The 24,457-nt window shown below is 34.0% G+C and overlaps 1 protein-coding gene across 1 annotated transcript; it reads right to left on the bottom strand.

The window, feature by feature from the left end:
- Positions 1-4,816: 4,816 nt before the first annotated feature.
- LOC149788652 (uncharacterized) lies at positions 4,817-13,335 on the bottom strand. The gene is made up of 3 exons (XM_089975743.1): positions 12,894-13,335; positions 9,340-9,413; positions 4,817-7,953 (listed from the first exon to the last, which is right to left on the bottom strand). The coding sequence occupies exons 1-3, from the start codon at positions 13,162-13,164 to the stop codon at positions 7,744-7,746; spliced, it is 555 nt and encodes a 184-aa protein (XP_089831869.1). The 5' UTR covers positions 13,165-13,335; the 3' UTR covers positions 4,817-7,743.
- Positions 13,336-24,457: the final 11,122 nt, after the last annotated feature.

Below are 24,457 nucleotides of genomic sequence, written 5' to 3'. Positions count from 1 at the left end.
GCTATATAATTTAATGGTAATCTCATTTTGAGTGAAGTAAGGAGGATGTAAATGAACTTATTATCGAAATTGCTGTAAAATTTAGAAATGTGTAATCATGATTAAGGACCTATGACATGGCTCATGTAATTCGGATTTACAGAACTAAGAAAGTACATTCTGAGGAAATTCAGGATGTAACAATTTAAGTATATTTTTTCCATTCTTATCACCAGCTATGGAAGACAGTATATGACTTGTCACCTGTATGTTATTTGGTAGGACAGTTTCATGCGCCAGTTGTATCCTGTAGCTAGCCTAAATCCGAAACATTTTATCAACAAAGTTAACTCGGAAAGCAGCTGGCATGTAGCAATCCTCAAAACATCTGTTTTAGTTCATCTAGGAACAAATTTAATCAACTACACCGCAAAGCGCCCCTTTCGCGAGTGTACATTATTATTTGACAAATCAAATGTGCTGTCGTCTGCATCCATTGTTTGTTTACAATACAAAGTAGTTCCTTTATGCTCGTGAATGACATACGCGTATTTGCAGGCTAATTCAGTATCGGGTGATATTGAACGATTCTGACAATGTAAAATTAACGGAGAAAAAATGAGCATGTATTAATCTTTGCTGTTAATTACATTTCGAGCAGGAATGGAGTCAGACACAACTTCTTTTTCTTCTCACACTTAATCTATACCTATGCATGGTTTTCTTTGCTGCACTAGATATGAAACAAGTCAACGGCACAGCCAAATACATAAAGATGCTACTGGGTATATTGTTTCATTGTGCTGAGCTTTGTTATCTACTTTGCTCTACAACCTAATCCAATTATCCACCCATATTATCCACGAGAAAGTAACCTACTTCTTTCTTAATATTTAAAATGCTATTTAAATTATAATAACATAAAAAAATGCATAAAAATCCCATAGCAATAAATAACATGTTCTCATGACAATGGTTTAAAGAACGTCTTCGATATGATTAAAACTGTGTTAGTTCAGCAAAATGTTCCCTATACACTTGTATCCGTACTGAAAGAGACGAACCTTTACAAATGATCCAGAACTCTGCAACATAAAACCCGTTTACTTCTTGCATGGTACAGGTATAGGCAACCCACTGTCAGTACATGTTGAATAGTGTGTTGTTATTAAAAGCCCAATAATAAACGAACCATTTCGTGTGTTTTAATCCGAATTATTCCAATATATTGTGGCATGAATGTATGAATTACGAATGCTACATAAGATCTTGGACATTGCAAGCCTACAATTTGTCCTGAAGTGATATGGATATAAGCACATGTAGGGCAAATAACAAGTAGCAACTTTCTTCCCCAGGATTCCTTGGATAATATAATATTGTCTTTGTTCAAAATATAAGTGTACAGGTGATAAATGCAAACATCCATACCATAATGGTGTGTCAAAGCAGGAAATCTTCTGCATAGTCTCGACATAGTTTATCTGCAAATTAAAATTTGACTCCAATGTCATAGTCGCTTTTTCAAATTTAGCACCACAATACAAGGTTCCAGTAGCCACATATTTCAGACCACTGTAAGTATTGAGAGTCGAAAATCAATGTCTAAAACGGGATTTGTCTTGCGTCACAACACAGCTATGATGACTGGCTGCAGATGATACACAAAGTTCATATGTATGCTATAGGGGAATGAATAATTCATGTGGAACATCATTACGTTTCGCAACAATTGCAGTAGTAGTAAGATATAAAAATATCTGGCCTTATGCCATATTGTATCTGTCTTCGTTATCATCTACATGAAGAAACTACTATTTGGCATTGGCCCTCTAAAGCATCACACGGCAACTATCAGAGAAGAAACAGCTACTCAAGTAAGTATTACGCGGAAAGAATGAGGATATCTTGTCAAAATATGCAGATTGTTCGAAAGGTGCAAGTGACATTTACGCACTTTGTTTAGCTGTACATCTGTGGGAAAAAACACCCATAAAAAAGATGGAGAGGCATGGACATCAATATAGGGCCTTAACACAATTCATAGGGAAAACAGGAAAAAAAATGAGTGGTAACGATCCTGGTCCGGAGACCATCATGCCTAAAGATGCAACAGATCCATATTTCCTAACTGACTTTCTCCAGGTAGAAAGAGGTGCCACAAGCCTGCTTGAAGCGCGTCATGGTCAATATTCCTACCTAAGTTGAGGTTATTTAGAGTTGTATAGCACGCTAGCAGCTCAAAGGCAGAATATTGGAGAGGACCAAGAGTGCAAAAGATTCCATGCTGAAAGAGTCATAAGCCAGGCATGATTCATCCAAGGCTGTAAGGTAAAGTACAGACCAGAATGTAACACGGCCCATTATCATAGACATTTCTCTGGAGTAACAGTCTTTCTGAGGTCATACATCATCCCTGCGCACATTGTCAGGATTATAGAGTGCCTGTACAAAGGCACGATCTGTCACGACACACACACACACAACGTCGCATCTGTTGATATTGGCATAATTGTTATTCTACGTAGTAGCAATAGATTGGGTGATAAATATTACAATTCATAATCAACTAGAAACACAGAGGACCTTAAAATGGAAGATCTGGCTTTGGAAATGATTATACGTTCATACTTTCAACAACACATGCAATTAAAACCAAAAACCATAGCCCGAAATCACGGCATGGTGATCAATGACGAGAAGATTAAAAAGCAAACAAAACAAACAACAAACAAGCAAAAACAAAACCCACGAAAACCAAGCTATTGATAACATTGATAAGTTCACATGCTATAGCAACATTGTGAACACGTGAGGGTAAATAGACGAGCACGTCAAGGACGGTATTTCCAATGTAGGTTGTTTATAATATTCTTCATCCATTCTGGAGGACTGGTGACATCCACCTGAAAACCAAATTTTGACTGTTCAACTCTGAATTGAAATGGATGATGCACTATGCGGCTGCAACATGGATATACCAAGGCACTTTATGACATAAGGCGCATGCTTTCGTGGATAAATGTGAAACTTTGATCCCAATTAAATGAACGGCACAACATACAAACCTCTACCCGACACCATTAAGACATGCAAGTGGAGATGTTTGCCAGTTGCGAGACTTGTCCTGCATCGGTTGTTCTGCATTAGATTAGAATCCTCAAGTCTAACACAGAAGAGAACGATCAGCCGTACCCATGTGAATAAAACTGGAAACCCAACTTAAAATGAATTGCATGTCACATATATGGCCACAACCGTTAGCCTATGATCGTACTAAATTAATAAATGGAACACTACATTAAGTGCCCTTGTTACAAAGGGAACAAAACAAATGAGATGATAATGATGGACCTTATCCGAGTCATATCAAAGAACACGAGCCCTAATACCGCGTTATTATTCATTACTTCTAAGCCCTAATAATGCCATGTAAATGAATATTACATACAATTTACCAACCAGAAATACATGCACATATGTTACATTTAAAGAGCTCTGTACTATACATGAAAAATTAAACATATATCCACTATCATACCAGTTACTCTCGTGAAGTTACTAAAATCATATTTTCACATCTGATGAATACCTGCAGTTATCTTGAACCGACTTGGGAATGTTAGTGTAAGGTCAGTAACTGGCAGGGTTGCATCGCTTAATTTTCAACTTGATAATTCAACCCACGATGATTTCCATAGTCATACCCATATATAATCAAACATTGATCTTGACTGTCTTTATACAGAAACATTACAAACAAATGTGCCGTTCTGTAATCGATACCATATAATGTTTTGGAAAATTGAATTTCTACATTCAATAAATCTATAAATTGAAGTTAAAGTTATATTTATAGATGGCAAAACTCGAATACAAGTAACAATATTCATGGGAAATGGAGAGGCATTATTATTTGGGAAACGTAATATTCGTTTTGTTATATAGATTACTATTATTTTGCGGAACTTTTGTTTCTCCTTAAGTCGGTTTACCTACCTGTTTGCGCAACAGTTTCGTTGAATCCAAGGTGGGTTCTCACTCAGATAGTCTGAGAGAGAAAGAGAGAGAGAGAAAGAGAGATATAAACGCACACACCAGTACACCCGTGGTATGTACAGTGTTACTCTGATATCAAACGTTTACTAGTTTTTACGTAGTACTTAATCATTAGTTAGGAGATGTTATTTGAATGTACTCACTTTACACGTAGAAATGTTGGTAAATTTATTAAACTATCCCACCTTAATAACAAAGTAAACATGGAGAATAGTGTTATGATATTAACGTTCAAAGAAACAGTGCGGTGTTAGCATTTGTGATTAAATGTCGAATTTGTCAAAGCTCGATGTCGTGCTTTATCAGCTTTTAGCAAGTGAAACATATAAACTAAACACATAATCTGCAGACGAAACAAATTAATCTTTTCCTAAGAAAACAAACTATTTGCCGTCGTCAGGAATTATGAAGAACAAAGTCAACAAAACAATTAGCAATATTCGATTCACTCTTCTTGAATACCGAATTCAAACGACCTCTGACATAATCAAAGTTATGAATGCTCGCTAGTTGGGTAGATGTAGTAATGTAATGGGACGTGTTCTTCTTGAACCATAATTAAAACTGAATAATGTAATATGAACATAATCATTTACACTAGGTGTAAAGGGGTACAATTCAATAGGAAAAGTCTGTAATATGTCCAATAGATGTTTAATTTCTAATATTTTACCATGCAACGACGAGCACATCAACATGCACAGAGTATGCAAAACTTCACTAGTAACGATGTTTTAGAGATTATTTTGAAATAAAGAAACTTTCATTGTTATCGGAAATGTAGTATACCTTATTTTTAGCGTGTCGAATACGATATTCCAAATTTATAGTTTTCAAAACAACTTTGATTGTGTTGAAGTCATTACCTATAACAATGTAGAAGATTTACAATGTTGGCTCACTTTAGTTACATAATATTTTAATTTGATAAAATCTCAATTATAAATCTGACACATCATATCTAGATTTCAATATGTACTTGTAATATGTGTGTACACGTGTCATATATACATATTGCTTTATGAACGATTGCTTAATGTTTAACATAAACAAGGGAGTAAACGTCAACATATCTAACATGTAGACGATATTAAACCATATTAGATATTGATAATAGCTGTGTAGCACCTTTGACATAAAAGCTAGGAACATTGCAGATATTTTTGAAGACGAATTGGAGTCCTAAATTATAAAGGCAAACTCAAGCTGTTCATTGATTCAAAATTATTTTGCAAACTGATTACAACATTGTAAATAATATAATAACTTATTGTTGGCCATTGGCCAATACTATTCTGATGATTTTGGTTGAGAGAGGCTAGATATATAATTTTCAGGATGATAATTTAAAGATTTATATTTCATTATATCTTTACAACATATAATTAGTCCTTATACATGTGAAATTACGATATTTGATGACTTCACAATAAGACGTTTCGGAATAGTTCAACACATTTGCATCTCTTTGTCGATTACTTTGAATATCCGAATGATATCCTAGTGGTTTGCCAGGTATCGTTGTGGAGTATGACGTCATTAATATACGGATCACAATTATATACATCACATGTTATCATATTATTACAGTATGCAATGTTGAGGGATAAGTTGTCATACCGAGTGTCATCACTCGATATTGTTAAAGTCCATCTGCATTTGTGAGTGCCGCCATTTCGATTAGTGTACTTTGTAAATTTTTCATTTCAATTGTAGCAAATTATGTGGAAAGTTTCATTGAAAAAAATAGTTTGTAAAGTGCTCAAAATTAAGATGTGGGTCCCCCCCCCCCTTTTTTTTTGAATCAGATGCATTTAAATCAAAACGATACTAACATTACTAGCTTTAGCAGATATTTTTAGTCATACCAGTGTGCCTAATAAATGTGCAATCTATATTTATTTGGGTCAAATACATTATGAATACAAGATAAACACATAGTCTATGGCAAAAGTCCCAAATTGTGCATATTTACCAAAACATTATACAATAGTCGACAAATTAAGGATTTTAATCTTTATTGCTTTGTGATGTTTTGAGCCGTCACGTAAATTAATTGCTATATTTTGTGCAACATTATCCATGTATATTAATAATATTCATATCTGAAGTCCTTGGTAATTGTTGGAACACTTAAAGTATTGTCAGTCATTGAGCAAAGTTAACCAAAGCAACAACCAATGTCCAGGAATGTTCTAAATGACAAGAAAGTCCGTAAATGTTTTGTTCAACAGCAAATACTGAAGCTCTTTAACATTCCATTTTGTAGGATGCACTGTGAGTGGTAAACTTCAATTTGCACTACATACAAAAGTACTTAACATATTTATCTTTATTCATTCACATTTTGCACTCAAACCAAACTGAAGTGAAAGTAGCATGATGCCGATATATTAGTAAATTATCCATACAAAAGGCATCGTGATTTTCATTAAGCGCTGGCTACACTATATTTTCAAGATAAATAAGGGGATACGGACACCTTTATCTGGCATGTGACTGTATTAAGATGATCTACCGTTAAAACTAATTAAGCTCAGAGAAGGTTAAAAACTTGATATTTGTTCGATTATGTAAGTTAGATTATATGCTGTTTTACGACATAATTTTATACAGGATCCGAGATTGCACACAAGTTCTCCTTGGCATGACCGCCTGTATCCTGAAGATCAACGCTATAAATATGACAATACAGCAATATAACTTATGCAAAGCACAGTACAAGGTTATCAAAGCCAATACTCTGCTCAACCAATGTTCAATTTTACAATTGTTGAAATGTGTAGATTTGGGTATTTTGAATGAGCAGATACAAGCAAGAAACAAATCATGTTTATGACACAGTTTTGGACATTTAGTTTAATATATGTTGATGTTGCTAATCCAAGTCTGTTATAAGACAGCTACCACCGCATACATTTTTATTTCCATGTGATTTCTAATCTGTTACTATTTTAACTAAACCATAATTTCTCATAGATTATTGCCTGATGCATTAAGTTCTATCTTCGGAACTCTTAGTTATGCTTTGCACTGAAAAGGTAAGAATTTACATATAACGAAATGCCATAATTCGCCTCTGTTGAATTTGATGAAATGTAGATTATGAATAAGCCAAGACAATACCAGGGCTCATTGCAATACGTCCAAATCATACAAGACGTGTTTATAAATATTTATATGTTATGATTTACTCTACAATGTTTAACTATGAAGATTTGATGCACACGACTATACACTCAACACAATAGTTCGCATCTATTCAAACATGCATATTCAAACTATACACATGTTTATAGACAAAATACTGATTTTTGTTGTACCATGTTTACCCTTATGATTTATGTGGATTAATAATATTATCATTACATTCGCCAATGTAAATTGCAGATTAAATGCAGAAAAGAAACTAATGATTTTATACTCCAGTATATTGCTATACGGGCATAAATAGCAATATTTTATCGTATGGTAGTTTTATAAACTTTTATTTGAATCGCAAAGAAACTGGTGTGGATAAGTATTGCACATAATGCATTAAATACAAAAGCAAACCTAATCAAATCAAGTAAGGATGTTTCCCATGGCATCTTAAACCATCCATAACGATAAAAAATGATATGTGCTTCACAGTTCTGAAGGACTGATTCGGCAATAATTTATGTCCTTTGAATCACCATGAGATAACACGGATCCGTTATCAGTCTATGACCCCATGTGACCTTCTGCAACAAACTTGTTCAGCCTTACCAGGCTTTCGTTCAGCTGAGCTATAATTTTTTCGAGGTCTTTTTGTTTTCCAGTTTTGCATATTGTTTTTTTCCCTGCTGTGTCTTGTAGGGTTTTATCCTTCAACCTCGAGTTTTCATCCAGAAGTTGTTCGTTTCTTTTCACGAGAGCATCAATGTCGTACTTCTGAAAAATAAACCGCAGCTATTTAGATTTGTCTAAAAGGGAAGAATACGATGAATTCCATACATGACCATTTATAAAAGCGTAATCCCACTATAAAATCTAGAAAACACGTTGACTGTATGGTAAAAGGAACATGTATTATAATTAAGGTAGAAACGTAATGGCACTAATGATATATATATATATATATACTTCAATGACCTTACGTGACAATATTCTTGAATGTCCCGATATAAAAATGACGTTGACCAGGAAACCATGGAATCAATCAGCAAAATCAGAAATTCATATATTAATCTAACGTCAGACAATATTGTAATAGTTCCAGTTAAATATTTAAAAATAATTCCGCTAACACGTTTTATGATTTCAACATTCCAGACTGATCCAATATTATTATGAATGTACTTTTACCAAAGTCAATATATATTAATCTCTACATCAGCATGCCGCCCACACTTCGAACAATCATATTTAAAGTAATGTTGTAATCGTCTATCATTTTATATATATAATTTGTTTTCTGTTTATGGAATCCGGAATGACTGTGTACAGGTTATGATGAATTACTATCATGTGGTTATCTCTGTTACGCACATACTTCTACACCACCGACAACATTTTCAGGGATGTGTACATAGTCGAGATGGTAGAGGAGCCAAGTCGATGAATGGAATGCCGTTTACACGTGGACTCGGTTTCTTATCTCACTAGTATATATATCGAAGGATTGCTATTATGTTATCATACTTTATTCAAAATATCTACAAACAGGATATCCAAACAAACAACGCTTTGTCTAACTTGAAAAGGATCTTCGGGTGAACATTGTGTGCTCCACGAATAGTTTGCCAAGAAAGAGGAATATAGGGAACACAACATAAATAATCTGTGGATCGTAACATTAAAGAGAAAAGCATACAATGATTCCATGAGCTGGAACACGGCTGGTGTATTTGTATTTGGACTACTGGTGAAACTTATATTTACGTGATAGCGAAGATTGCAAAAGTGAATACTGAGTTATTGAAAGGGTTTAAACATTTTTAAAACTCACTATTATTCACCACACCATATCTGGAGAACACAGTATCACCCAATAAATTATTTCATAGCAATGAGATCAGTAAGTTTGCAGAACGTAATTCAAAGTTGGTAGGGGACATCTTAGGTTTTATTGGCTTGTAATACTTTCTTCAATAAGAATGAGAACCTTAAGACGGGTCTGAATCATTAATCTGAAATTAAGGCACTAAAATGGCTCTAGGGACGATGATGCATATCATGCTATATTGTGTAAGACGATTCAGAGATTAAGCATGCACAGCAAACGACGTTCATCAGCCCGGCTTAAGATTGATTATATATGACTTGATCAATTCTTACCGCCCAAGCTTCAAGGAATTTCATTTCCTTTTTTATTCTTAGTGTAGTTATGGTGGTAACACTTATCCCATGTTCTGAAATAGAAGTCATGAATGACAGATATGAGCAACCGTTATGTAATTTAAAGAGTACAAGACTATACCGATAAGTTAGTTTTCAACAATATGTAACCCATTAAGTATTATCATATAGTTTTTACAAGTTAGTCATGCACTCGTTATGAATGCTTTTGTCGATTGGTGTACGACGACACATCAACTCAACTGCATGCTGCTGATGCCCCATGCTACGGTAATAATGTATCTTACACAGAGAAATATGAAGGCATTTTTTGGAACCAACCTAAAATTAGCTACACTAATCAAAAGTCCTGCCAACTAGCCATTTGTCTTTTTCGGTTCCTTCGCAATTAATTGTATTCCTTATTGGCCTGTAAAGTTGAATAACGTGCTTTACCTTAATATACTAATAACTCTTTATCTACAAATATTTACTTTAACAAAACAAGATAACTAGAATAAATTGTGGCTTGATTAAAAATATAAACAATTCTAGTTATGGATGAAATGAACAGGTATTCTTGTCAATTGATGAGTATGATAAGCGATTGCAATTTACCCATCTATGATGCAATTATCAGATTGCCAAAAATATATGTCACACACGCAATCATATCAACCAAATACTTCCATTATTTCAAGAAGTAGTCAATTATTTGTTTTCAGCATTAGGTAATATATTTAAGAATTTCATTATTTGAGACAGAATCTACTCACATGTGTATTTATTTCGAATATTTGAAACAAATATATATAAAAAATTAGATTTATTATTACACTGTTACGGTTTACATTTGGTATGCATCAATCATTTTGTTGCGAATATTTTGTTAGCAAACAAATACATCCCATATTCCCATCGGAGGAACACAATACAATAATTAATAGTTTATGTGTCTTGATATATCCAAATTTACCAAACAAAATGTAATCAGAATCAAACATTTTGCCCTTGACCCATCAGATGATCCTTCCAGTTTCCCCACATATTATGCTCTTTTTTAATCGGTACGGATTAATTAATTATTCGTTATTTAAGATTAAAAGGGATATGAGGAGGATATTAGTATGCGAAATCTACATTAGCATATTTTCTTCACTGTTCGGCTAATTCCACACAGGCAACCAGCTATAATCCATCGTAGTCCTACTCCCAGTTTTTTGTACTAACTCCAATTTGACCTGCACATTAAACAGGTAGGTGCAAAATCATATTATTGCCAGAAGACAATCATTAAATGAATAATAACTATGACTATTTAATCAATGACTCAATTCAATCCGCAATACAAATTATATATAGATAACACCTATCTTCATAAAACAAACACACGATATATGCAAGTATGATTCCCATCACATACTGGTCAAATATGCATATGATATTCTGATAGTAAAACTTACATAAGCAGATGTCCCATGTATTACACAAATATACAAAAAGATATATGGTGATTTTATAGACGTGAAAGTGCATCTGCAATAATATTGCTTGTTATTTTGTGCGCTTAATATCAATGCTGTATACCTGCAAGATCTCATACTTATTACAGTGTTATTTTACAAAAACGACTTAGGGGGAATTTTCAGTATAATGAATAATGAATAAATTCATTTAATTAGTAATCATTAGATAAATAATGTTTTGTATTGCTGTTGATTTCATTGTTTCTCAGTTTCTTCATACTTGCATGTTTCCGCTATTCAACACAACTTAAAAATTGTCTTTTTATTAGGGCAGTATTTAATAAATGAGTCTATGTTTATGTCTTCACTCTCCACCCATACTTTTCTATCGCTCTTTAAGCACATCGTTTGTGTTCTTTTATATATATTTCCTTCGTTTTACAGTCTTTATTTTTTTTAAAATCGCAACAACAGTCAAAATGATTAAATATTAAATTTCTTTTTTATGATTCATATTTGTCCATACTGGTGGATATGAATATGACCACCCCACCCCATTAATATTATTTACCTAAAATATGTTGTCTTGAGTTCAGAACATTGATTTTGCCTTGGTGATTTTATTGTTTATCTAATTGTTCGCGCGTTCGCTGCTAATTGTTAAGTAAGCCCACATGACATTATTAACAAATTTTGAAGTAATATTACCGTGAAAAAAGGGGCCCCGAGTGGCCGAGTGGTCTAAAGCGCTCACCGTTCCGGATCAGTGCCATCTCGCCTCTGTCTGCGTGGGTTCGAGTCCAAGGCTCGGCTAGCGTGGGTACGTGAGAATGCCTGCCAGTAGCTTCTCGTGGGTCGGTGGTTCTTCCCTGGGTTTTTCCAGGGTTCTTCCTCCACCAGTTATACTGGCCGCCATGTATAGCCTATCTTGTGCTGAGAAATGGCTTTAAACCCCACAACAACAACAACAACAACCGTGAAAAAGAACTAAGTTTAGTGCATGGTGTTGCATCATAATTTAGGCGACAGTCATTGCATAAAGAATACGAGTTATTCCTTATTATATTAATACCAGGTTTTGGATAATAACTTTTAGTTGTGTCCATATACATATTTATTGAATGTATCATTGGCACTACAAAGCGCATATTGCTATTATGAGCTAAAATGTTCCTTTGATAATAGTGTGAATCCGTAGGAAAATAATGATGATTATATCATACTGAAATATCAAGACTATTTTTTACGTCGGTACATTCAAGACTATTGAAATATCAGCACCTTCTAGTATGAAATTCGTTTGGAGTACCACTTGGTAATATTCAAACTATGATTGGTCTATATGTTAGAGCTAGAGCTGTCCTATGCTCATATCTCTATGCAGGATATTAATAACGGATAATGGACTGCACTTTAAGTCTGTAGACTTGATCCAGAGTTGCAACGTAAACACTAATAATGGGCGGGTATATGCGTAATTGCATCCAGTCTGAATCATCAATCTGATTTAAGGTTCGAAAAACTTTCTGAGCATCTCATTTCAAGCTAGACTTTATAGAGAATGTATAGGTTGCTAATGCATCCGCAGCAATGAAGAAAGAAATTCAGAACTTATTTATTTTATCTCTTAAAATGATTGAACGTTGATGTAATATAAAAGCAGAAGTGCTAGAGTACACAAGTGATTTGTTCAGCAGTTGAGCTCTCAGATGACATTTACGAAATCGCAAAAACAAATAGATAATCACCTTCATTTACATACGAGTTGGTCCCAAATGGATTAATTTCCTTTGAATAAAAATCACCCTCAAAACAAAGCTTGAGCCCACGAAATAATCACAATCTTTGTTGCAGGTAGTTTTCCTTAAGTATGACGAAGTTAATAACATATATCCTAATAGATACATATTGCATATTTGCAAATATAGTAACGTATATTTAATGTTGAGACTCCTGGTAAAATCGAGTATGATTATAACGTTAAGAAAGAGTATAATCAGTGTATACTAACAGCTAAGGCAACTGCAATCCATGGATAAGTTCGCAATTGCTATAAAATGCGCAATTAATGTATAAAGAAAGTCATACCCAATGCAATGGCTGTTATTTTTTCCACTATCGTTGTTCCATCATTTGTTTCTAGACATTTCTTCAATTCTGGTATACTTTCAGGATGGTTAATTATCCATATCACCAGCATTCCAGAATCCCTGTTTTTTCGAAACGAAGCAATATTTCCCTTATATTGTGGAAATACATGAATTAGCTTGTTAATAATGGTCTTGCGCGCAGGTTCTTTTTCTTGAAAGAACTGTAGCAGATCCGAACGGAGAGGTATGGAGGATATTTTACTTGCCATTTATCAACAAAAATCAAACATTTTAAATATCAACATTTATGGTATGCAGCATCTAGATAAAATGAATACCAGGAGATAGTTAGACGCGTTTCTCCAGACAGCCTTTCTCTAGACAAATTTAAGTGGCAGAGCTTAGGTGCGTATCCAGGTACGTGTCATAAGTATGAGAGCCCTAATACATGTTAAATCTTCCACAAACCATGTAGATATCTAAACATATGAAATGGAACTATCTACAATGCTTCCTATCACAGTGGAATACTCAGATAAAGTGCCTAAAAATTATTTTCGTAGCAAATAATCAATTGATAGTCCAACTAAAATAAACGAATGCACATTAGTGGCTTCAAAATAGGTACAAAAAGGAATAGCCTTATATCAGATTTGGTTCCCATCATTATCTCAAAGGCATATTGCCTCAGACACGTGCAAAATATTACCAGCTATTAAAAGATATTGGTCCTAAACATCTTTATATTTCATTGCAACATTGATAATGATGACGTTAGCAAATATAGCCATGATATCATTCGTTTGTATATGCACATTGCACATATTGCTTCTTTGCATCGTCAACATCATCGATTGGCTCTTGAATCATTTAAATTTGATTTCCTTTCATAATATGGTATCCACTCATTTCTTCACCAGATTTGTTAATATCCGATTTTGTATATGTTCTTACACAGTCCTTGACAGACGCAGCAAAGACACCGGTATCTCTGAATCCCCATATTGAATCAATTTCACCCAAGTTATTCGTGATGGCACCTCGCATATTCAAAACAATATATTATACATTTAAGTTTTCCACTTTGATCTGGAAAATTACAATTTTGTTCCGGTCCACGTAAACAACAACCTGACTGACAAATTCAATAAATTTGATGGTTCGAATCCACATCGCGTGTAACAAGGCCCTGCTATGTATCCACTGAACGTCCAAACCAACCAATTTCAGCCAAAAGGTGGAACACATATTCTAATGACATCACCTTTGTAAACATAAAAGCGAACACCACACTATGTCGAATACGGTGTGGGATCATTACATCTCTCTTACAGTTTGATATCACGCAATGATCTTCATACCATTTATTCTTCTTTAATTGCTTACTGGTTCAAATAATATGGACATTTGAAGCAACTGGGGTAGTATTCAGTCCATGTTCACCCATAAAGCGCCTCAGCTGATTGCCAATATTCCCAGAGTTTCGCATGTATATACGCACGTTTGTAACTCTCAAATCCGATTAAAAGAAGCTGACAATCCTCTCGTAAATTTGTCTCCGCCACATGATGTAATTAGATTAACAACCGAAGTAACTTGTCGACATGTATCATGTAAATACCTATATAACACTTCCTGACAAGTACATAATTACTAGTTACTTTGGTGACATAATAAAGAGGTGGCATTTCTCTCCTTCTTTGTTTCTTTGTTTCTTACAAAGAAGAAAGGTTAGGAAGCGTTACTTCCATTCTCGAAGTGGCATCCTAGGTTTTAAGGTGGACTTTTAAGGAAACAAAGATGATTTATCTCTCATTACCGAGAGGTGGCCTTCGTATATTTAATCAGATTTACATCCTTTGACATGTCAGACGGGTATGCAATATATGTTCATTTGACCTCTTACATTTTTTAATCACACTGACAACTTAATAGAGAGTTTTAGTTTACAATAATGTTTTCTTTTCCTGGTAGTTCATTGAATGCATTCTTTTCAAAATATGAATAGCAGAAGGAGATCTGATCAGAAAAAGAATCGGAAAGAAAGTCGAAGGCATGGAATTCATCATAAAGGCTGCATTATAATGTGCAACGCCAGTGACACGCTTTGGTGGGGGACTCAGTGGGTATATACGAATTTAGCCTTTAAAAACCATCCACTTGCATTGATGTGAATATTGTACGTTTCACGTTACGTTATCATTGGTATCCTAATCCCACGTAAGCATTTATCTCATTCATCTGTTTTGCGTCGATTGTAAGTGTTGTTTTACGTAGAGACATTGCAAAGTTATATATATCCTGTGTGCCTAATATACCCAACACTCATACACAAGAAATTACGAAACGTGAATGACCATGGTCGCTATTATGAAAATCGTAATTGTTTCCTAAGGTCTCGCATTAATAATAGTTAAACTAAAGATAATTATATGCTTTAGAGACAGACAGACAGACCAAAACAGAGACTTAAAGAATATGAGAGACAACAAAATTTGCCTACAGTTCGTGAAAGACTATACAGATTTTATGACATCTTCACTTCACATTAACACACATTTTAATCTTGAATCCAGAGTATATCCCCTCTGTTTGGTATAAGATTTGTAACGCCCAACAATTATGTCTGTATGACTAAAACGTTTCAAGTCATGTTATGCATTTACATATCAAAGTTACTGGTGTAAATGTGTTGTAAAGTCGGCATCAATGACAGATGTCATGGAGAAAGTACGAACTGGGATGGCAGGAATTATGGAATTTGTCCATGGGTTTTAGAAAAGGTTTAGGGTACGCATGACCTCTGTCGGAAAGTTGACAAATCACGTTGTTATCATGTTTCATGGATAAGATTCAATACCCTAGCGGAGAGAAATGTATCGATGAGTGGAGGTTTTTCAAATACACTTGAAACATCCTAACAACAGTTTCAATAATCATAATAAAAGTATAATATTATTACATACGTAAATATAATATTTATTGAAAGAAGAACTGCATAATTTCTCACAAGTCTTACCATGGTATCTGTGTGTTTGAGCCGGCGAGAGTTTCGTTCCAGTACACGAGTACCAGCTTGTAAATATGGGGTACATGCATACATTCCAAAGACTAAATCAAACGTCGTGTAAGTGACAACCGAATGATATTTTAAAGAAAGATCTGTTATTCCTCTTGGGCATAACATTTCAGTTATTTTATAAGTGTTGTTCATTAACTAGTTTTAAGTAGTTAACTCAATTTATATAAATCTTCAAATGGCCTCGACCGTCGACCAAATGTATCACAACGAAACACCATGTATTTTCTACCAACATGGCAGAAACTGTTTCTACCAGCCAAGGGTCACAGATACAAGTCGTTACAAATCGATACGTTCGTCTTGTATAAAACCAATGATAATTGTTTCTAAAGCTTTAATATTTTTCCCAAACCGCAACATATTATTATTGGTCACAGATTATTACTAATATAATTTCCTGGGCTTTCCAGTGATCTTTAAATTTGGAAATAATTCGTTGTTTTCTGGCAAAATTAAAATGTATAAAAAGGTCCAACAAGCAATCAATAACTACTAAAACGATCCTAAAGCAATCAAAATCGTAATGACTCACTACCTTTCCATTACCGTAGTATTGCACAAATCCGGATTATGATCACTCTTTTATGATTCTTTCCTCCAGAGATTATCGCGCTGCATCCTGGTATTATGGGCACTCTCAAGGCAGTTTTTTAATTCAGAAAATACTCAACGAAACACAAGCATGACCTATGTAAGAGTCGGAAAACATACCACACTTGTAGTGCTAGCAGAGCAAACACAATGTAATGAAACCAACCTATTTACTTCACCACTTAAGCATTCCTTCCAGCAATCAATATATTAAACATTAACTACAATAAATTAACTTGCTACATAGGACGATTGGTGAAGTGTCCTGCAAACAGGACATTTCAAACTGGTCGATCTGTCTGGAATACTAAATTACTTAAACGAATTTGGAGTCTAGAATACGTTGTTTTTTGTTGTTTTTTTTGTTGTCATATATTTCTGATTGATATTCTCATATCTGTTTATGAATGACTAATTAATTTTAATAAAGCATAAACTATAACAATTTGTTTTATAATTATTTTTCAAACAGCAATATGAAAACAAATGATTTTTTGAACTGACATGTTAATATTTATAGTATTGTGAAGTATATCTGCAATACTTTATTCGGACACTTGAACACTAAATGTGTCAGATTTTCGGATCCTCAAATCTATTTCGACTTTCGTACACTGACGCTAGCGATCGTTTTATTTTTCAGACATATCTAACATATTGTGTATAATCTCGTTAATGCAGATATTGCCTGTTATTGGGGATATGTGGTATGGCGTGAGCTGGTTGTACAGGGACCACCCAATTCAGAGGGTGCCAAGAAACTCTTTTAAAATAACCGGAAAAAAAGAGCATTTTTAATTAACAATTTATTTTGAATTTATGCAAGTGTCCATTGTGCGCAACAGTGTATGAGTGTATCGATATATATCATTTCTGCGAAATGTTGCATTGCATATCATTACCCATTTCCTTTTGCTTCACTTTATTTGTTTCCGATTAAACTATATTCTAATATATCCATATAAACAAACCCATATACACACATAAACACACACACACACACACACACACACATATATATATATATATATATATATATATATATATATATATATATATATATATATATATATATATATATATATATATGATTGTGCACGTGTCTTCAATCTTTCAATATAACCTACTATAAAGTTTCATTCAACATTTAAGGTTCATTTGCAGAAACCTGCGTGAAAAAGGTATAAGATCGGATCGCTGCGTATGGCCATATACAACTTGGATAGTACTGATATATTAATATTGACCTTGTCAAGGTTTTCTGTTCACTACTATAGTTCGATTATTCTAGCATAGCACCGAAATGAATATACGAGTGAATATAACACATACTTGATATCAGGAAATGAATATACGAGTGAATATAACACATACTTGATATCAGGAAATGAATATACGAGTGAATATAACACATACTTGATATCAGGAAATGAATATACGAGTGAATATAACACATACTTGATATCAGGAAATGAATATACGAGTGAATATAACACATACTTGATATCAGGAAATGAATATACGAGTGAATATAACACATACTTGATATCAGGAAATGAATATACGAGTGAATATAACACATACTTGATATCAGGAAATGAATATACGAGTGAATATAACACATACTTGATATCAGGAAATGAATATACGAGTGAATATAACACATACTTGATATCAGGAAATGAATATACGAGTGAATATAACACATACTTGATATCAGGAAATGAATATACGAGTGAATATAACACATACTTGATATCAGGATAGGAAGTAAAAAAAAAACATGACATATTACTTCTGCCAGATTTAGTTTGTATTTTAGTACAATTTTCCATTTAGTTTGTTTGCATAAATAAATCACTAAATATATTTGTTTTATTCAAATGATGACATGACATATATGACAATGTTTGCACAATCTTGTGAGACTATAAATTGTTAAATACGTCGAAGCAACAGGGAGATACTACGTCATTGATAAATATTACAAGGTATTTTTCCTTCCTTCTTGATAATGAGAAGTTTGACGTATGCTTCCTGCTATATACTAAGTACATAAAGCGTCTGGCGCAAACATGCTAATACATAAAGGTGTTTTATTCATGGCAATGCATTGAAGATAAAGAATGAACGTATCGGTGAAACCTTTATGTTTATGGACCTTTTGCTACAAGACCAAACCAGCATTACATTCTGATTATCCGGCCATCTACGGGCTTGCTACAATCCCACAAAGGCAATATACCCTACATACATCTAGCATTTTATTATACAAGTAACACAATTGACAATATGGTAGAGCTAAGGAAACATTTTTGAAATTTGAAATCATATTGTTTTTTTCTTTCTGATTAAAGTTGAAGTTTATGGAGTTTTTGTTTAAATATATCAATCATTTTAAAAACGATAAAGTCATATAGACATGGGGTGTTCACCAATATATTTCGTATGATGTCTAATAGGTAATATATGAATCATGTCCTGATCTGCGGCCTAATATGGCTGCCACAGAGGACGTCTGGAAAATAATGTTTTCATTATTTCTCCAAAGTTGATGATAGGGCTACTACTGCTGAATTAATGATCACATCATTATGACATTTTCCTTGAAAGACTTTGTATAAAGTTGTATTGATCTTAAATTGAATACGTGCGTATCGGATGGTCAGTGTGTTCCATGTGTAGATGAACTGGTTGTTTTGTTGGTTCTTTCCACATTTCACTGCAAATTGACAGTAAATGTTGAAGATATCACACAGTCCGAATCATGTTTAAAAAAACAAAGAGAGACAACTCTGGCAAAACTCTAGATAATACTGCAATAAGCCAAGTATTTTACTCATTGGTTTGGAACATTTTCAATTAATGAAATACAAGGAAGTATTTCATGAACACAAGCAAAACACAAAATATGCTCTAGGAGACTGTGCCATAATCACTACGATGTTAATTAGTGCATTTGGGTAGGTGTTTTAACCAAGATCAAGTACAATAAATCAAAACGTTTACGGAACATAGGGAGTATGAGCCAATATCAGATTTTATTTTGATAGACTGTGATATCGTACCTCATGCGATATTCGTAACGATGGCTATTTCTGTTGAAATATATATATATATATATATATATATATATATATATATATATATATATATATATATAATACCTTGTTTTAAATGGTTTGCCTAATCTGCACGTTGAAATCATTATATACATTTAATGATGTGTGTGTGTGTGTGTGTGTGTGTGATTTGGATTTTTAACGTAACTTTAACAATTTTTCAGTCATATCGCTACGATGTATGCAATGTGGCAGTTTATAGTGATGTCTAGCACTGGGGCACCATGCCGCAGACATGTAGCATGATGTCCCACCCAGTCACATTATCCTGACACCGGGCCGACCAGTCCTAACACTAACCTCTTAATGCTGAGCGCCATGCGAGGCAGCTGTTTGTACCGTTTTTGTAAGTCTTTGGTATGACTCGGCCGGAGATCGAACCCACGACCTCCCGCATCCGAGGTGGACACTCTAACTATTAGGCCACCGGAGCGGTACATTTAATGGTAAGTTGCATAATACGCGTATAACACTGCATGGTGAGAGCTTTATGTGGTGACATATTGATGTAGGAAAGAGTATTAGCTATCTAAGTCATGGATGCTACTCTGGTCCAAAAGAATTTCCAGGCATTTAATTGTTTTGCTGTTTGGCTACTTCTAGCTGCATAGTATTAAAACAATTTCTTACATGTGTCATCGCTATGATGGTTGGCAAAAAAAATTGTGTGGTTGTCATACTGAATGTCACATTGCCGCATTTTCCTTCGGATCTAACATAGACCTGACTAGTAGGCCTTGGGTACAAATTCAGTGTTCGTTATGCCAACCCTACCTTTTAGCTCAGATTGGCAGCATTTTAATTCAGGTCTGATATGGATGTAACTATAAGCCCTTTGGTAACAATGTTGTGTTCATTATGGCAGCCATACATTTAAGCCAAGATTGGCAGCATTTGCATTTATAACAAATATCGAAGAATTAGTTTGTTGAAAATACCACCTTATTATTCGTTTTAATGAGTTAACAATAACAATATTGTCACCATTTCTGGCTTTGATGGCATATCATATTTAGAACTGTAAAGGACATAGACAATAACACGTTTCGTATTATTTGAGTAGCATAATATATGCTAGATGGGGACGGTTGAGATTATACTAACAGTGCTGTCAGTAACATTGAGAGGATGAGTATATTATTTATATTTAGGACCAATTAGACACCGTAAACTATATTTGATCGACATTGCCATATATGAACGATTGTCAAGATAATAACAGCGTTAGATATACGATTGACATGATGGCGATAATGGATAGCACACCGGCGCCGTTTCAGGTTTGTCCTAACAGGACATAATACAACCTTTTTGACTCAAACAATAATGTCGATGTAACCATAGATTAATGATGGGTAACCGTAGCAAGTTTTCAGCATTGGCCACTGCAGCCGTATTTAAGGTACATGTCAGCTCCATTTTTATCTAGGACTGAGTATAAATCATAAGAAATGTTATGTTAAAGAAATTGCCGATACATCTTAAAGAATATGATGCCTTAAGTAACTAAACATGCAGGTTAGTGACTGTGATGGCGAGGTCGGATCTCAGGTGTTGACTATTTTCAATCCGAACCATCTATATATAGCTGTCTGCCTTTCAGTGAAACGCCTATGTTGATATGACCATCAACTACGAATTAGTAGAAACATTTCCAAAGTGGACGTTATAGCAGCCATATTGGAAGTATGAACATCATCATTGTCATTTCGAGAGCCATCCAGACACGATCATAGTCTCTTGGTTGATATATCTTGTTGATATGACCATTCCTTCAAGTTAATATGCTGTCTTATGTGGTGGCCACACAATATGTTAGAACAGTATTACTGTGGGTTAGAGCCAACTAGAACTATGAAGATCTTTTTTTTATATATGAAAAACCCATGCTAACGACACATAAGGAGAGAAACTGTTTGAGATGGTAGGTGTGTGTCCATATATAATGTATCTCAGACATGGACTATTTCCATTTTGTACGAACTGAACATCTAAAGACGAATTATAGGGGATATTCGTGTTGAAATTATCATAGTAGAAACAATGCTATAGTTTTCCAGATTACTGCTGTGAATATGAGTTGTAAGGTTCATAGCCATTCTCGTGCAAAATAGTTCAGTTTTGAGTTGCTATAACTTAAGACAATGAATTAATGAATGAAATGATGACTATCGGGAACATAAAAATAAACTATTTTGATATATGATAAGCAGAAGTAAGTCAGAGGAGCTGACTGAAGATGGATTTGATGATGATGAAATAAAGTTACGTTTTGCAAATATATCCACAATATTTCCACATATTGCTATTCGAAGAATTAGTCAGAGATTATCATTAATTTCATAACAACATGTCCTGAATATGTTGCTATATGCACAATGAATGCAGTACCAAATTAGATGACCATATTATTATATGCACAATTCTTACTTTCTTCTGATTGATTTTGCTAATGTGATATGGCATAAACCGATTATTACGTGGGTATCTGCTGTCATCCGAACGCGACAAATCATGAAAGAGAAGGGCGATAGTAGATTTAGTCGAATCTATCAATCTGATTTTATGAACCGGTACACCTTGTATGGTTGTTGATACAATTGAAGTGTTTGCTTTCCTAAAAATGTGTGAACAAAAAGACACAAAAGTCGGTCATTAGCGTTTAGGTTTATAACTGGTAAAATTTATAGATTATGCCATTCAGATCACAAATTAATAATAACAATTAGAAAAGAACAAGTATCACTCAATTTAACTTGTACATTTGCCACTAATTGTAAAAACAAATCAAAGTTTAATGTTTTCTTAAGGGTATACTGAAACTTGTTAAAAATAATGTATTTCATTTCATAGTATTCCTCCCCGTATTTATATCTTATATATATATATATGGTCTTTACGTCTAACTGTGCTTGATCAATAGCGAATATGCAGCTCTTCTGATCTATATGTTGTTAACGATTATGTGCATCTGCATTTCTCGTCCGTTAAAGGTCTGTACCCGCATTATGAATAAGACTTCACGAACTGAAGCAATCTGGTGTAAGATCTCCCCAACATTTGGGGTCAATATTGAAGCATTCCAATAACGATGTGAGGGAAAATTTTAATATTTTCATCTAACCACCTTATGATCGCTTCCCCATCGTCATTTCTCCGAAGATATTATCTGGTAGTCGCTTTTCGGAAAGGCTTTTGACACGGTCTGCCATGCTTGATTGTGTTTCATCAGCAAAGTGTGGATGCTTGAAATGTTTGCTCTTGTAAAACCTTGAGTATTTAGGACCCTGTACTGCCACATTATCCGAACATTGTTCATATTCTTGTCAGGGCAAATTTAAACTGGACACATTAGGGTCTACATAAAAATTGTATTATAGACTTTACGTTTAGTTTGTTGACTAATGTGCCTGCGCAATGACAGGTTTGCCTAAACCTACACCTTGTTTAGCAATTATAGCATACATCTCATCTGTGTTATGAGCTACATGTGATAGTGTAATGCCCAGATAGGCGAATGCGTCCACTAATAAGCGTTTTGAGGAGCTAATGTAATGGCAGTGTAAATATAAATCTTTCCTGTTTCAAGTTGGTTCATCATCTAACTTCTTTGTACTGATTGTGAGACCGAACTTGTCACAGCCTGATAATAATAATTTGCCAGACTCGTATATGCATGTATATATATATATATATATATATATATATATATATATATATATATATATATATATATAGTATTCATGTATTCATGGAACATTTGTCAGCAAAAAGAATACTCCCTGTAAACTCGTCTTCGCTTAAAGTCGTTTCAGATGAAAAGCTTGAGATTAGTACTTGTTTTATGTCGATTCCATTGTCAAATGCATGGAATGCAAATATAAGCGTGGTGTAGAACATCTTCATGAACCGGGATGGGGCCCAAGGACGAAAATACAGCTTTGATTGACATCATAATTGACCACAAATGATATATATATATATATATATATATATATATATATATATATATATATATATATATGTCAGATATAATCTCGCGATTTAAATAGCATCAACATTATTGTAAATCAACATACGTCCTCCGTTTAATGCTGCTAAAGGTCTGCAAATACGGATGTAAATGGTTTTCAGAATGACCCAAGGTATTGTTCTTAGATAAGGAAGACAAGTATCATTAATCAGTGTCTAGAAGTATAGTTTAATATTTACGTATATTTTGTAATGTGTTCGATACCATCATCAAACCTCATAATTAGTCCTTGTCTCCGGATATGTATTTACAGAATGACAATGCAGTATTTAGTACATCAAAACGTGTAATGAAATTTACTGTTGATTATGCAAACCTGAACTGTTGATCTTTTATCTCTACGTCTTGGTTTCTTCGGCACCTGAATCAATTGTGTTTTTTTAAAGTTGTGTTAGAACATTTCAACTCAAAACGGTATTTGTCTCCGTGTCAAACTTAGTGGTTGATATAAAGATATTATATCCATTGCCATGTCGACAGTACCACTAAACCTACTTTGCAAATATCTGAATATAAATTTGACAATCGGCGATTTTACTATCAATCCAGGCAATATCGTTCTTAGGTAAATTTATATTGCGATACACTGTGCACTTCTTGCTAGAGAGAGGCGCGCCTATTCCGTTTCGAGGTAAATGGGTTCATAGCTACACCATATATGCATATTGGGATTAATATTTCAAATATTTAATAACATCACTGCAGTTACACTATATTATATGTTTGAACCTATT

The sequence above is a fragment of the Sinohyriopsis cumingii genome, chromosome 11 (genome assembly GCF_028554795.1).
Source record: "Sinohyriopsis cumingii isolate HCF-2022 chromosome 11, ASM2855479v2, whole genome shotgun sequence".
NCBI classification, from domain to species: Eukaryota; Metazoa; Mollusca; class Bivalvia; order Unionida; family Unionidae; genus Sinohyriopsis; species Sinohyriopsis cumingii.
This window is presented reverse-complemented; position numbering and strand designations above follow the sequence as displayed.

What these genes read in the sequence shown, in the direction of transcription:
- LOC149788652 (XM_089975743.1), bottom strand. Translation starts at nt 13,164, where the DNA reads ATGGCAAGTAAAATATCCTCCATACCTCTCCGTTCGGATCTGCTACAG. An exon ending in AATAACAGCCATTGCATTGG is followed by an intron (nt 9,414 to 12,893) that starts GTATGACTTTCT and finishes CTTCTATTTCAG; the next exon opens with AACATGGGATAAGTGTTACC. An exon ending in AATTCCTTGAAGCTTGGGCG is followed by an intron (nt 7,954 to 9,339) that starts GTAAGAATTGAT and finishes TTTATTTTTCAG; the next exon opens with AAGTACGACATTGATGCTCT.